At 40.8% G+C, this 16,067-nt stretch overlaps 3 protein-coding genes across 3 annotated transcripts; all 3 read right to left on the reverse strand.

The window, feature by feature from the left end:
- Positions 1–3,639: 3,639 nt before the first annotated feature.
- Positions 3,640–5,542, reverse strand: LOC137605463 (trace amine-associated receptor 13c-like). The gene is made up of 3 exons (XM_068330167.1): positions 5,512–5,542; positions 4,640–4,862; positions 3,640–4,456 (listed from the first exon to the last, which is right to left on the reverse strand). Exons 1-3 carry the CDS (start codon positions 5,540–5,542, stop codon positions 3,640–3,642), a joined length of 1,071 nt encoding a protein of 356 aa, XP_068186268.1.
- Positions 5,543–9,254: 3,712 nt separating this feature from the next.
- On the reverse strand, positions 9,255–10,650 carry LOC137605465 (trace amine-associated receptor 13c-like). The gene is made up of 2 exons (XM_068330169.1): positions 10,478–10,650; positions 9,255–10,071 (listed from the first exon to the last, which is right to left on the reverse strand). Exons 1-2 carry the CDS (start codon positions 10,648–10,650, stop codon positions 9,255–9,257), a joined length of 990 nt encoding a protein of 329 aa, XP_068186270.1.
- Positions 10,651–13,504: 2,854 nt separating this feature from the next.
- On the reverse strand, positions 13,505–14,903 carry LOC137605296 (trace amine-associated receptor 13c-like). Its single transcript, XM_068329859.1, has 2 exons — positions 14,731–14,903; positions 13,505–14,321 (listed from the first exon to the last, which is right to left on the reverse strand). The coding sequence occupies exons 1-2, from the start codon at positions 14,901–14,903 to the stop codon at positions 13,505–13,507; spliced, it is 990 nt and encodes a 329-aa protein (XP_068185960.1).
- Positions 14,904–16,067: the final 1,164 nt, after the last annotated feature.

Here is a 16,067-nt window from a genome sequence, read left to right on the forward strand (position 1 = left end):
CCCAGACACCTCCTCCAGCTCCTCCGGGGGGAGCCCAAGGCGTTCTTAGGCCAGCTGAGCCATAGTCCCTCTAGCATGATCCTAGGTCTTCCCTGAGGTCTCCTACCGGCAGGACATGCCTGGAACAGGAGGCATCCAGAACAAATGCCCGAGCCACCTTAACTGGCTCCGCTCAAGGTGGATGAGCAGTGGCTCCACTGTGAGCTCCTCCCCGATGATGAGCTCCTCACTCTATCTCTAAGGGTGCGCCCAGCCACTCTACAGCAGAAACTCATTTCAGCTGCTTATATCCGGGATATGTCCTTTCGGTCATGACCCAAAGCTCGTGGCAATAGGTGAGAGCAAGAACGTCGATTGACCGGCAAATCGAGCGCTTCGTCTTGCGACTCAGCTCCTTCTTCACCACGACAGACCTATACAGCGACCGCATCACTGCAGAAGCTGCACCGATACACCTGTCAATCTCACGTTCCATCCTTCCCTCACTCGTGAACAAGACCCCAAGATACTAAAACTCCTCAACTTGGGGCAAAGACTCTCCACCGACATGAAGAGGGCACACCACCCTTTTCCGGTCGAGAACCATGGCCTCGGATTTAGAGGTGCTAATCCTCATCCCACTGGCGTCACACTCATTTGCAAACCGTCCCAGTGCACGCTGAAGGTTCGGCGACCAGGACAATAACCGCTTTGTTCCTCCTGAATCTGCGTTTCGACTCTCGGTCTAATCCTCCTCTCCAGAACCCTGGAATAGACTTTCCCCATGAGGCTGAGGAGTGTGATCCCTTGTAAATGGAATACACCTTCCTGTTCCCCTTTTTGAAAAGAGGGACCACTGCACTGGTCTGTCAATCCAAAGGTACTGTCCCCAACTGCCATGTGATGTTACAGAAACATGTCAACCATGAGAGTCCCTGCACATCCAGAGACTTGAGGTAATCGGGGTGAATCTCATCCACCCCTGGTGCTTTACCACCAAGGAGTTTGGCAACTACCCCAGTGACTCCAGCTTGGGTGATGGACGAGTCCACCTCTGAGACCTCAGCCTCTGCTTCCTCTATGTAACACATGGTAGCGGAATTGAGGAGATTCCAAAGTATTCTTTCCACCGCCCGACAATATCCTCAGTCGAGGTCAGCAGCTCTCTGCCTCTACTGTAAACAGTGTTGGCTGTGCCCCTTCTGAGGTGCCTAAGATAAGCTCTCCCGGAGGTGGGAGTTGAACACCTCACTGACAGAGGCTTCTGCCAGATGTTGCCAACAGACTCTCAAGACATGTTTGGGCCTGCCAAGTCTGTCGGGCCCCCTGCTCTGCCAGGGGATCCAGCTCACCACCAGGTGGTGATCGGTTGATAGCTCTGCCCCTCTCTTCACCAGAGTGTCCAACATGGCCGGAGGTCTGATGATACGACAACGAAGTCGATCATCAAACTCTGGGCCTGGGCTGTCCTGGTGCCATGTGCACTTATGGACATCCCTGTGGTTGAACAAGGTGTTCGTTATGGACAAACTGACTAGCACAAAAGTCTAATAACAGCACACCATTGGTGTTCAGATCAGGGAGGCTGTTCATCCCAATCACCCCTTTCCAGAGGCCTGTACCATAAAGCTGGATTACAGCTTAGCGAGATAACTTCAGGTTTAACCCTGGCTTTTTGGTACCATAAAGGTGGCTTACTTTCTATCGGGCTACGTTGTCGTGGTAACCTATGCTGAACACCTAACCTGCTCTGGAACAGAATAAGTTCAGGATAAGATCTCAGACCTACTGACCAATCAGTTTTCTTGAAAATGGCCTGTCCGTTTTATGAGAACCCTGTGGATCTTGGTGCACAGTAGGGGTGGGCGATACTGGGAATTTTGGTATTGATCAGATACCAAGTAAATACAGGGTAGTACACGATACCGATACGATACCGATACTTTTTGACCCCCCCCCCCGAGTTAGGTTATTAAAATTGTGATAAACACAGCACAAATATTTTAGGCAATAAAAATGTTTAATGTTTTAATAAATAACTACAATGCAAACTTTAACAGTATAAAAAAATAAAATACTTCTACTACAACAACTGTTTCAACAAAAGTCAAGGGAGTCAAACCAAAAAAAAAGCAGCAATGTAACGTAATGTTACTTCGGGAATTAAAGTTTCTTTAGCACTTTAATGTACATGGTTCACAGTAAGTTAGAGATTATGAGAGACTCATTTTTGGGGTATTATTACACTAATGAAAATGGTGTTTCGTCTCATTCACTAGATAACTCTTATTTATGTCATTACAATTCAGACCAAATAGGAAAGCAGTCACATAAATAAGAATATCAATAACATATTGTGAACCTTGTATTTTTATCTGATTACTTTAGTAATAGAATTAATCAATAGATTAATCGATTCTTTGGGTAATGGATAGCTGTAGCCCTTCGTAAACAAGATTTTTTTCAACTTGGTGAACATATAACCATTGAACCAATCTCCTAAAATTGATACCCGATTACATTGTGAAAAACAGATTACGTGGGTATTGTTGATTTTTTTGGCTGAAAAGCTTCTGCCAGAGTCCATTGTCTCTGTGCGGAGGATGCAGAAGGCCAGTGGCCAGGTAGGGGGAGGGGCTACAGGTGTGCCAGAGTCACTCAGGCAGAGACTCAGAGAGTAGCAGGGGGCGCTGGGCGAGAGAGAGAGGGGAGAGCGCTGTTTGCACAGAGAAGCGGCGCTTTGAGGAAATTGGTGGAGGAGCGAAGTATCGATCACAGGACAATAGTATCGATCCGATCCAGGTACTTGCTTAGTATCAATAATATCGATATTTGGATTGATCCGCCCACCCCTAGCGATTGGTCGCATGCAGCAAACTCCGCCCCATTTTATTTATTTTAAAAATAAAATAAATGAAATGAAATAAATAAATAAATGATGCCTGACTCTCATAAATCAAGCATAAACCAGTATTAACTACTACTGCTGGCTTAATCTGGGTTTGTTATTTTTCTAAAGCTTATCTCTGATTCTAGTACTAGAAACATGTTATTCACCTAAACCACCCATGGATGCATTTAAAATTACCACGGTGACTGAACATGTTGGTTTTTCATATATACACACATATATATATATACACACATATACTAATATATATATATATATATATATACACACAAATATATATATATATATATATATATATATATACACACAGTAATATTTTATATATATATAATATATACTAATATTTTATTATATATATATTATATATAAATAATCACACACACACACACACACACACACACACACACACACACACACACACACACACACACACACACACACACACACACACACACACACACACAAAAACACCATGGAAACTATGCCTGGAAATAACACCTATCAACTCAAGGTCTTGATCATTTATTTTCTTTTTTCTTTCCAGCTAAAGGAAGAATGCTGAAAACAAACATACAGTATAAAAACTGTATGTGAAAACATGATGGAATAAGTATACAATGAATGCTCCATATTGGCCTGATATAAGTTCTATTCTGAAACACAGTTCAATAAAAAACAGACTCGTTGCTCTTTTCATATTTTTTGTCTTTTGTTCCTGAATATCATTTTAGTCGACACTGCAAACATCTCTACAGAATGCAGATGTCACAGGAATTAGGCTGCAAGATTTGAAAAGAAACAATGAGTTTCATAGATCTCCTAAACCAGGGATAGAATAAAGCATAGACCACTGGATTGAAACAGGAGTTACAATAAAGTAACCAGAGAGCAAAGACTGAAAATTCATCACTGGATAAATTGTCTTCGCCCGTAAAAGATGGATAATAATTTGGACAGAAGCATATCAGAAATACAAGCACAACAATACCAAGAGTTCTGGCTGCTTTTCTCTCAGACTTCTTAGTGACACAAACTGAACTCCGTTTTGTAACAGAGGTAACATGAGACCTCATGGCTCGGGCCTGAGACACAGCCACCACAAAAACTCTCATGTACAAAACTATAATTACAGTAACGGGGCCGATAAAGGTCACCAGGATATCAACAGCTCCAGTTATAAAGTCAACTACAAAAATACACTCTCCATAACAGGAATTATATCTATCTGGCTGTTTCAAAAAGTCCATCATTATCACACCACTATAGAACACAGAACAGGCCCAACACAGACCAACACAGAGTTGAACTCTTCTTACAGTGACTTTTCTGGAGTAACACAAAGGGTCACAAATGGCCACATAACGGTCAACTGATATGAGCACCATGTTTCCTACTGAAGCAGATGTAAGGATAAAAGCGAGATAATTATAGAGTGCACATAAGAAATTCCCCCCAAACCAGCAGCCCCCTGTCTGTAAAATCTGAATTGGCATCACAAAGAGTCCAACGAAGAAATCTGAGATTGCCAGCGAGAGAAGGAGGAAGTTGGTTGATGTGTGCAGCTGCCTAGAGAAACAGAATAATGTCATTATAGCACTGGTGAAAATCAGTTTATATATCGTCATTTGTAAGAGTATACTACCAATACTATACAAATATCTAATCCTGTTTTGTCTCAAGATTAAAATATACCATAAAACATTTCCTGCATTATTAGCTAGATGTTAAGTTTTTCTTATGAATTTATGCCTGAAATGGGAGATAGACATGATGACCAGCAGGTTGAGAATCACAGTCAGCACAGAGATACAAGAGAGCAGGATGTAATTGAAAATGGTCTCAGCACGATTCTGCAATGGTTTCCTACAGGAGGTGTTGGGCAGCATTGGAAAGCAAACCTGAACCTCTTCAATGATTGCCATGATCATAGAGAGGGAAGTAGATGAGTAGCTCAGGAGCTCTTGTTCTCTGACTGAAGCCGTCCTTCATAAGACTATATTATCTAGCTCCTCCTCTTTTCCTCCAACAATTTGTTTATGATGTGACACAAAGCCTCCCGGTGATGTAATCATGTTTCCTTTAGTTGAAACATGTAGACTCAACTCGTACAATTTCAGATCTATCAATAGAAGCTTGATGTTAAGTTTTTCTAATCGGTTTATGCCTGAAGGGGGAGATAGACATGATGACCATTCATTGCTTTTGAATTTTTCTCCAAGAAACAGGAAGCTGTTAAGATTTCACTTCTTGTGCTCCTGTCTTTACCAAACATCCCACAGTGGAGACATCCCCTAGATTAACATTCAGCTATAGCCTTAGGCTCAACGAATGGCATCAGGAAATGCCAATTTGTATTTTGATGCACATCTACTAAACCGGTGAATGAATTGTAGTTGTTTGCTGATTACAGCAAAAAGAAGTTGATGAGACTAGATTGAGAAACATCTACAGTGATGCAGGCCTTGTACCGGCTGTCGTGGTGAAGAGGGAGCTGACTCACAAGACAAAGCTCTTGATTCACTTGTCAGCCTTTATTCCTACCCTCTTCAATGGTCTTTCGCTTTGGGCTGATGGAATCAAGTAGCTGAAATAGACTTCTTCTAACATGTTTCTGGATTCACCCTTAGTGGTAAGGGTGAGGACCTCAGCCATTTAGGAGGCGGCCAGAATACAGTCATTGTTACTCCATATCAATCCTTAAAAATCGATTAAAAGCATTAATAAATACTTAAAATATTGAGAGGAATGAGCTGAGCCTATTTGAGCATTTTGGTTAGGATGCCACCCACACGTCTCCAAGGAAAAGAACTCCAGGTCTACGGCAAAACTCAGCATCCTTCTACCAATATATCCATGTCTACGTTAGGAATTTGTCCAGGTAAGGTTGCAGGATCTGAAATGTATCAATGAGTTTCATTGATATCTTTAACCAGTAATAATGTGAATCAATAAAAAACATTGGATTGAAACAGGAGACAAAAAAATTGGCCAGACAGCAAAAACGGAAAACTCTTAACTGGAGGAATTGCCTTGGCCTGCAAAAGATAGATTATTATAATGAAAGCACAACAATACCAAGAGTTCTGGCTGCTTTTCTCAGACACAAACTCTGTTGTGTAACACAGGTAACACGAGACCTCATGCCTCAGGCCTGAGACACAGCCACCATAAACACTCCATAGCGCAAATGATACCTATCTAGATGTTTCTGGAAGTCCATCAGTATCACACCATTATAGAACACAGAACAGGCCCAACACAGAGTTGAACTCTTCTTAAAGTGGCTTTTCTGGAGTAACACAAAGGGTCACAAATGGCCACATATCACTCAACTGATATGAGCACCATATTTCCTACTGAGGAAGATGTAAGGATAAAGGAGAGATAGGTATACATTGCACAGAACACACTCCCCCACCACCAGTAGCACTTTGTCAGAAAAATCTGAGTTGGCATTACCAGGAGTCGGCTGAGCCTATTGGAGCATTTTGGTTAGGATGTTCCCATCTCCAGGTGAAGGTTTTCCAGGCCTAAGGCAGAAGACATGCTGGAAGGATTACATCTCTCAACTAGCTTGGGAACACCTCCCGTATTTCTGGAAGAGCTGGAGGAGGTTGTAAGGAAAAGTAAGTTTCAGCTACTCTCTGGAGACTGCTGTGCTTCTGATAAGATCTGGGTAAACACGAGAAAATAAATGGCTGGACAGGGGGATTGTAGAAGCAAGGATTCACTTCCTGTCTTTTCACTCGGGGTAGTGGGTGTGGCATGTATGTGTGGGTGTGTTGGTGCAGGAGAGTGTCTAATTGGTTGCCTAATGAATATCATATGCACTTGCCTGTGTTTTGTTTTGTTTGGTACAGAGAGAGTGTCAGGTGGGGTGCTAATGTTTCTGTTGACTGCAGAAACACAAAGACTAAAGACGCAAATGAGTCCACAACTGCAGTAATGGTTCTATGTTTCATCCTTAGACTCAGCGTGTCAGACAGAGCCCTGCTCTGTCCTCTCTCTGACTAAATTTGGCTTTTGATAGTCACAAACAGGGATATTTCGGTCAGTCATTCGTCGTCTTGTCTGCTTCTTCCGCTTTTGCATTTCACAGGGGTCGCCAGAGGCGATGGGACATTCTGAGCGTAACGCCAGTGCAATGACAAGCAGTCACTTACGCATACAATTGCACCTACAGTGTACATGCAATTTGGAATGATCATTTCACCCAAGCTGCATGTTTTTGGAGGTTGGAGTAAATCGGAGAACCTGGACAGAACAAGACTCCAACCTGAAGTGAAAACCTGGTTTTCACACGTTTTCATGTTGTCACATGGCAACCCTGATGCACACACTTCCATCAAAACATTATGCAATCATTATGTAGGAAACATAAATTTTTATTACATCACATTACTAAAAGTGATGCAACTCAATGCATTAATGCATGTTTCAATATCTGCCCAAAATGGCTGCTATAAAATCACAAATGTTTATTGCTTGTCAATCCTTAAAAGTCTAAAACAATGTAGAATTATCATATAATGTTTATCATTTATCTGTTGCCATTTTTTAGCAGCGACTTCAGCGGCTGTATAAGTCATTGCTTCCCATGCATGATGATAAATTTGATAATTCTACATTCATTGCACAGTGTTGCATTATAACTTTATTGGTAGGCCTACATTTGAACATCTAATTTTCCCCCTGAACCTATAGAAAATGATCCTTTCATACCCAATTGTGATTCTTACATCTGTTATGTTAATCTGTAGAATGCTGAAAAAGTGACTTGGGACAGTTACACAAATTTTTTGGTCATTCCCTCCATATCAACCTTTGAAATGTGTAAGTGACATTACAGAAACATGAATTAACAAAAATTGTGATGTTGCTGTCTTTCTACAATTCTCCGTTGAAGATATATCAGAAACAACCTTCCGTTTAAATGCCAGACAGGAGTTACATAATGCATACAACATAATAAAGAGGACATTCTTTTGTACCTGGACATCATTTTATCACAGTCATACCACATACATGCCTGCTGATATTTCTACAATATGCTTGTATAACAAGAGTCAGCAGGAACTTAAGTGCAACTTCTTCTTCTTTTCCTTTCGGCTTTTCCCTCCAGGGGTCGCCACAGCGAATCAATTTCCTCCATCTAACCCTGTCCTTTGAATCCTCTTCTCTCACACCAACTACCTTCATGTCTTCCCTCATTACATCCATAAACCTCCTCTTTGGTCTTCCTCTAGGCCTCCTGCCTGGCAGTTCAAAACTCAGCATCCTTCTACCAATATATTCACTATCTCTCCTCTGGACATGTCCAAACCATCTCAGTCTGGCCTCTCTGACTTTATCTCCAAAACCTCTAACATGTGCTGTCCTTCTGATATACTCATTCCTGATCCTATCCATCCTGGTCACTCCCAGAGAGAACCTCAGCATCTTAAGTGCAACAATGACTTTTATTGATCTCCTAAACCAGTGATAGAAAAAAGCATAAACCACTGGATTTAAACAAGAGTTACATAAAGTGGCAAGAAAAAAACAAAACAAACACTGAAAAGTCAGCACTAGATGAATTGTCTTGGCCCGCAAAAGATGGACAATAATACAGACAAAAACATATCAGAAATACAAGCACAACAATACCAAGAGTTCTGGCTGCTTTTCTCTCAGACTTCTTAGTGACACAAACTGAACGCTGTGACTTTGAGTGACTTTGCTGGAGTAAAACAAAGGGTCACAAAAAGCCGCATATTGGTCAACTGATATGAGCATTATGTTTCCTACTTAGGCTGATGTAAGAATTGAAACAATGAATCCACATAACAGATTTCCTAAAAACCAGCAGCCCTCTGTGTGAAGTCTCTTATATTAGTATGTCCAAAAAAGTAAATAAATAAATATTTTTAAAAAAAGCATCTTTAACTGTTTAGGAGCAGTGCGTCTAAGTTTGGTTTTATAAAATGACTATGAAACTACCTTCAGATCACAAACGTAACAGTGTGCCTGTATTCTAAATTGAAATCTTTACACTTTAACTTTATACGTTGCAGCCTACTTCGTTCCTTCTAAAACCGCCTGCCTAAATGGAACAGTTCTTCCTGGTCCATAAAATATAAAAGTTAGCAGAACAATCGGTTACCTTCAATTGAAGCACAGCCAGAACCACTTGCAACTCCTCAAGGTAGACAAATTATAGATTTTTTGGCTGAATAGCTTTATTTATTTATCATCCATCATAAATCAGCCATTTATCATCTTCCTACTGTGCATAGCTGCAATAGAGCAAGAAAAGATAAATATTCTTTTTTTCCATGAACATCAGTTTATCACAGTCATACTAGATACATGTCTACAGACATCTCTACAATATGTTGACATTGCAAGAGTTAAGTTTCACGATCTGAAGTGTAACAATGAGTTTCATAGATCTCCTAAACCAGGGATAGAATAAAGCATAGACCACTGGATTTAAACAGGAGTTACAAAAAAGTAACCAGAGAGCAAAGACTGAAAACTCTAAACTGGCTGAATTGTCTTCGCCAGCAAAAGATGGATAATAATATGGACAAAAACACATCAGAAATACAAGCACAACAATACCAAGAGTTCTGGCTGCTTTTCTCTCAGACTTCTTAGTGACACAAACTGAACTCCCTTTTGTAATAGCGGTAACATGAGACCTCATGGCTCGGGCCTGAGACACAGCCACCACAAAAACTCTCATATACAAAACTATAATTACAGTAACGGGGCCAACAAAGGTCACCAGGATATCAACAGCTCCCTTTATGGAGGTAATCAAAACTACACAGTCCCCATAACAGGAATTATATCTGTCTGGATTTTTCATGAAGTCCATCAGTATCACACCATTATAGAACACAGAACAGGCCCAACACAGACCAACACAGAGTTGAACTCTTTTTAAAGTGACTTTTCTGGAGTAACACAAAGGGTCACAAATGGCCACATATCGGTCAACTGATATGAGCACCATGTTTCCTACTGAGGCAGATGTAAGGAAAAAAGAACTATAGCCATACAGTCCACATAGCATGTTCCCTGAAAACCAGCAGCTCCTTCTGTGGAAGATTTGAATAGGCATCACCAGGATTCCAACAAGGAAATCTGAGACAGCCAGGGAGAGGAGGAGGAGATTGGTTGGTGTGTGGAGCTGCCTGGAGAAAAAGGATATGATCGTCATAGCAGAAGTGGAAATCACCGAATATATTCTCATTTAAAGCAGTACGATCCAGAATGTAAAGCTACAAAAAGGCACAGAATCAAAAAAGCAAGTCTGTATTCATCAGAGGATTTGAGACAATGAAACCTGGACTTCAACATTCATGTATCTACATTCACAGACTTATGATTAGTAGTAGATTAACTGAGAATTGGGAAAGCTAGCAGTTCTTAGAAAATATATTACACAGTTTGCAGTTAATTTGTACTGTTCAAAAAGCTTCTTTTTTTTTAAAAAAAATCCGTCAATTAAAAAATATCCATATCGTCCAAAAATCTTTCCTGCAAAATGAGGAACTGTAAGTAAAGTGCCCTAAAAAGTATTGTTCTGATGAGTTATACTTGAAGTGGGAGATAGAAATGATGACCAGCAGGTTGAGAATCACAGTCAGCACAGAGATACAAGACAGCAGGACGTGAAGAAAAATATCTTTAGCAAGATTCTGCATTGGCTTTCTACAGGAGATGTTGAGCAGTTGGGGAAAGCAGAGTTCAAATTCTTTAACGACTACCATCATCAGAGAGAGGAAATGAGATGAGAAGCTCTGAGGCTTCTGCCTGTCATATAGCTCAACTATCTACCTTTTCCTCTCCTCCCAAAACATCTGCGTCATGTGATTCAATGTACCTGCCTCCTAATGATGATGTAATCGGGGTGGTTCTAGGGACAGCCCATTGGAGGGGGGCTCAACCCCATGATGGAGATCAAGCGTTTGTGCAGAATTTGTTTGTTGTGCCGAATGTGCAAGGAAGGCTCAAAATTTGCAAGGAAGAGAATTGTGCCAACAACATACTGGCATGTTGTAATGGGAATTTCACCTGTGTGGATTTGAAGAGAATAGAGAGGCCTGTTCTCAGGCAACTCTGCTCAGTTAAGTTGTTTTGGTCCATTCCAGTCTGCAAAGTCGCCTGATAAGGATGTTTTTCTCAGGGAATGTGAATGCCTCCTACACTGCCTTCCCAGGTGTAGCGAGGGCTTCCCCACCCTGCCTGAGAAACCCCGTCTTTCCCAGACAGTGTGGTGCATTGTTTATTCAGACATATAAAAGTAGAGGGTTTCCGGCGCCATGTTGGAGTCAGCTGCGGGTTGCGTACGAACGCCCAGCACAGTTGAGCACTGACACACATTTGGAATGCTTCAGCTCAACCAAAGAATTTGTGGGTACTGTCCCACGCTCAGTGGAGGGAATGAACGACAATTTTGTTCTAGCATCACAGGGGGTCCTGGGACTCAAAGTACTTTACTATGCTCTGTGGGGACTTAAACTACGAGCTTACTCCAGTGGTTCTTTGTGGAGGATGTAGCTGCCAGTTTATTCTAGCATCATAGTTGTATATTATCTACTGTTTGCTGCTCATTATTTGTTGTTTGTTTGCTCTATGCTCTGCGGGAAATAAACCATTCATTTATTATTGCATCATAGCAGTTTTCTGTCTTATTTATTGTGTGAGTTTTTCTGTGTACCTACCTCTGGCGGACCTGCAAAATTTTTCACAAAACACATGTAAAAAATTTGTTATTTTACTATTTCATCACACTCATCATTTTTGTAGCACTGGAATTGTAAGAGAAAGCTAGTGCAAATTAGAATTAAACAGATGAGATGAGATGGGAGAGATAATGTCAATATTATTGTCAATGGGGTGGATGCTGTTGATGTAGACAGCAGGTAACTTTGTCAATGCAAGCCTCTTCCCAACACGATATCTTCATCATGTGATCCAATGAACCTGCCTACTGACGATGATCTCATCATGGGCAGTTCTAGAGTCAGACCACTGGGCTCAACCAGGTCTCAAGACAGGGATAAACTTAGACTAAGGTTAAGACACAGGACTTGGCATGATGATGTTCATGTTTCCGTTTTCAGTTTTTAAACAAGTAGTAAATTGTTCATTCTCAGTGTGCCTCAACACACGTGAGTCATGTCATATCCCAGGTCCAACTGAGAAGGTGACCCACAATCAAGATGCTCTCCTTGCTCCATGCCAAGATTGAAGTAGATTAGATAAACGTTAATGTTTCTCACAACAGGTGAATCACAACCAGATGGGCGGATGGAAAAATGGACAGACAGACATTGATACCATCCATCCATCCATCCTTCCATCCATTCATCCATCTTCAACCACATTTCTCCAGGGTGACTTTTTCCTGACTGACAAAACTTTGGTCTTAATTGGGCCGATAGAATCCATAACAGCCAAAACGCATTGAACTGAAAGCATGTACAAGGTCATCAGGAGAAGCTCCTCCCCACTGCTGGTCAGTAAACTCCAGCAGTGGGGAGGACGGGGACAGGATAGATGGTGAACTGGGTGGGGTTGGATGGAGTGAATCCTCATTGGCAGTGTCAGATGGTGGGAGTGGTTTCTCCTCATGTTTGCTCTGATGTCTTTCGGAGTTAGATGTGTCAGGCGGACGGAGTGTTATCGCCTTTGCATGTTGTGGTATCTCATCCTTCTGATTGGGTTTCCCTGGTAACATGGCCATGGCAGCGGGATCAGTGTTGGCACAGGAACAAAAGAAGGTTTGGAGGTGAAAAGCTTCACTCCTGACTTGTTTAGGGAAAATCCATCTCCCTTGAAAAGACGTCTGCGGTCCCAGAAAAAGTTAAAATTGTCAATGAAATGTACTGAATGAAAAGCACATGCAGTTGAAAGCCATGGTTTCAGTGCGATCAACCGGCTGAATCTTTCAACTACTCTTCTGACCGATGGTAGCGGCCCACTGATAAAAACTTCAGCATTCAGTGAGCTAACTGTATAGCAGATTGCTAAAGTCCTGTTTGAGTAATTCAGACTGTCGCTTCATGATATCACTTGCCCCTGTGTGCAGGTTGACATTTTCCACAGTTGGATTTGCTGCAATGATACTCAGGATCCTGTCATCCATTCAGAGACCATATCGTTGGAAAAACACAGCACTTTGGTGTTTTTGCTGTAAATGCTTGTCACATCTTTTATGGCAGAGTCACCCACAATCAGAGTTTGAGGTCCAGTCGTTAGCTGTCTCTGTAGCCTCTGATCTCCTGATTTACTTTAAGACCTAACCCTTCTCTGCGAATGTGAGTAATTGTCCAGGTCGTCAATGTCTGAGACGAGACTTTCACTCAAATTATTAGGACATTTCCATCTGTCCAAACATTTTGAAATGTGTAACTGACATTACAGACACAAGAATTAACTAGAAATCATGAAGCTGCTGTTGATTGTCTTTCTGCCATTATAATTAAAAATACATCAAGAACTGCTGTTTTTATGCTTGACAGAAGTTACATAATATATACAACTTAATGAAGAGCACATTATTTTGTATCTGGACATCAGTTTATCACAGTCATACTAGATACACGTCTATGGGCATCTCTACAATATGTTGGCATTGCAAGAGTCAGGTTGCACGATCTGAAGCGTAGCAATGAGTTTCATAGATCTCCTAAACCAGGGATAGAATAAAGCATAGACCACTGGATTTAAACAGGAGTTACAATAAAGTAGCCAGACAGCAAAAATTGAGAAATCCAAACTAGTTGACATGTCTTGGCCTGCAAAAGATGGATAGAAGTATGGACAAAAACATATCAGAAATACAAGCACAACAATACCAAGAGTTCTGGCTGCTTTTCTCTCAGACTTCTTAGTGACACAAACTGAACGCTGTTGTGTAACAGAGGTAACATGAGACCTCATGGCTCGGGCCTGAGACACAGCCACCACAAAAACTCTCATGTACAAAACTATTATTACAGTAATGGGGCCAACAAAGGTCACCAGGACATCGACAGCTCCACTTATAAAGGAAATTATAACAACACACTCGCCATAGCAGGAATTATGCCTATTTGGATGTTTTAGGAAGTCCATCAGTATCACACCACTATAGAACACAGAACAGGCCCAACACAGACCAATACAGAGTTGAACTCTTTTTACAGTGACTTTTCTGGAGTAACACAAAGGGTCACAAATGGCCACATATCGGTCAACTGATATGAGCACCATGTTTCCTACTGTGGAATATGTAAGGATAAAAGAACAGTAGCAAGACATTCCACATATCACAGTGCCCAATAACCAGCAGCCCCCTGTCTGGAGGATTTTAAAAGGCATCATCAGAAGTCCAACAAAGAAATCTGAAACAGCCAGTGAGAGGAGAAGGAGGTTGGTTGGTGTGTGGAGCTGCCTGGAGAAAAACGATATCATCACAACAGCACAATTTGATAACACATAATATATTCTTAGATGTACAGATGCATAAAATGTGCCTAGTTATAATACTTAATAATACGTATTATAACTGAGCGTAATAATATGTAAAACAGGAAATAGTTCATTAAATCCTGGATATATTTTGATTAACTGTGTGTCTGACAGAGAAAGATAAAAATAAAGTCCAACAATCATATAAGTACAATATCAGTACCAGAGTCATTACTGGACTCGTAAAGCAGACAGATAATACTATATAGTAGATGAAGTGTTCAAAACAAATTGATCTTCATGCTGTACCCCAAAGTATTAATATATTGTCGAAATTCAATTCTTACCATATGAATAAAATAGACACCAGTAATTATTTTCATGAGTTCTACCTGAAGTGGGAGACAGAGATGATGACCAGCAAGTTGAGAGCCACAGTCAGCACAGAGATACACGACAATAGGATGTGAAGTAAAACATTGTCTCTATGATTCTGCACTGGCTTTCTACAGGAGGTGTTGAGCAGTTGTGGAAAGCAGAGTTCAGCTTCTTCAATGACTGTCATGATCAGAGATCAAAAAGGATGAGAGGCTCGTGAGCTCTCAACTTTTTGACTAATGGTGTCCTTCCCAAGATTTTATTATCGAGCTCCTCCTGTTTTTATACAACCATGTTTTTTATTGTGTGATGCAATGAACTAGACCATGATGGTGATGATGGTGATGATGATGATGCAATTCCCATCGTTGTAAAGTTAATGAAAGACAAACATTCATGAAATGTGGATTTGATGTGTTAGACAAGAAAATAAAACATACACTGAAGAAAAATATAAACACAACACATATGTTTTTTCTGATTAGACAGTATGATTATTGCACAGGTGTGACTGGCCATAATAAAATATAAATGTTCAGTTATATCCAGGGCTTTGAACCGGCAGAAACGAAAACAAAAACTTTATATTTTTAATGTTTCGGAACAGAATCGGAACAGAAAATAATTGTAAACTGGTTAATACCGGGGGTTTTTTCGTTCTTGAAAAAAAATATTTGACCTGATGTTTCACTTCCTGTCATTCACTGGACGCGGGATGAGAGCAGAGAGAAGTAGCGGCTATCAGCAGCAGTTAAGAAAAGGGAGGTCTCCCAGTCACCATTAATCATTACAGGTGAACACTCAGCGTGTCAATCTGAACATGTATGATTTAGACATGAACTCTTTGGCTGCAGTCATTTTCAGAGCAGTGTGTTCCCGTACTGCCAGCGCTTTGTAGTAATACTGAGCTATGGGAGAAGAACTATGAAGATCTGTTGTTCAGCAATAAATGACATGGTGGGAGTTATTCTGTTCTTATGTCATGTAGTGTCTAAGTAGGAGGCATAAGCCTGAACTACATGATATAACTGTCATAAAGCAGAGGTGTAGTGCTGTGGTTCTGTTTACTGTAGGGTAGGGATATATCTATAATTATAGTTTTTAGTATATAAACTAATTACTTTAGTTGCTAATTTAAAAGTCCTAAAGTTACCGTATTTTGCGCACCATTCAGCTCCTTGTATAAAGAGGTTCAGTCTAAATAATGGAGGTTATTTCTGTACTCCATGAGCTATTTTCTATGTACCGGTGCTGTCTGTGTGCTTTTTCTGTGTTTTGTGTGCTTACTATCCAGTGTGCGACGGAGAAGTTAAGAGATAAATAAAGTTATACTCTCTCTACTTTTACACAC

Source organism: Antennarius striatus, chromosome 12, assembly GCF_040054535.1.
Source record: "Antennarius striatus isolate MH-2024 chromosome 12, ASM4005453v1, whole genome shotgun sequence".
Classification (NCBI taxonomy): domain Eukaryota; kingdom Metazoa; phylum Chordata; class Actinopteri; order Lophiiformes; family Antennariidae; genus Antennarius; species Antennarius striatus.

What these genes read in the sequence shown, in the direction of transcription:
- LOC137605463 (XM_068330167.1), bottom strand. Translation starts at nt 5,542, where the DNA reads ATGGCTGAGGTCCTCACCCTTACCACTAAGG. An exon ending in CCTCACCCTTACCACTAAGG is followed by an intron (nt 4,863 to 5,511) that starts GTGAATCCAGAA and finishes GGACGGCTTCAG; the next exon opens with TCAGAGAACAAGAGCTCCTG. An exon ending in ATGTCTATCTCCCATTTCAG is followed by an intron (nt 4,457 to 4,639) that starts GCATAAATTCAT and finishes CTGTTTCTCTAG; the next exon opens with GCAGCTGCACACATCAACCA.
- LOC137605465 (XM_068330169.1), bottom strand. Translation starts at nt 10,650, where the DNA reads ATGGTAGTCGTTAAAGAATTTGAACTCTGCTTTCCCCAACTGCTCAAC. An exon ending in ATTTCTATCTCCCACTTCAA is followed by an intron (nt 10,072 to 10,477) that starts GTATAACTCATC and finishes CTTTTTCTCCAG; the next exon opens with GCAGCTCCACACACCAACCA.
- LOC137605296 (XM_068329859.1), bottom strand. Translation starts at nt 14,903, where the DNA reads ATGACAGTCATTGAAGAAGCTGAACTCTGCTTTCCACAACTGCTCAAC. An exon ending in ATCTCTGTCTCCCACTTCAG is followed by an intron (nt 14,322 to 14,730) that starts GTAGAACTCATG and finishes GTTTTTCTCCAG; the next exon opens with GCAGCTCCACACACCAACCA.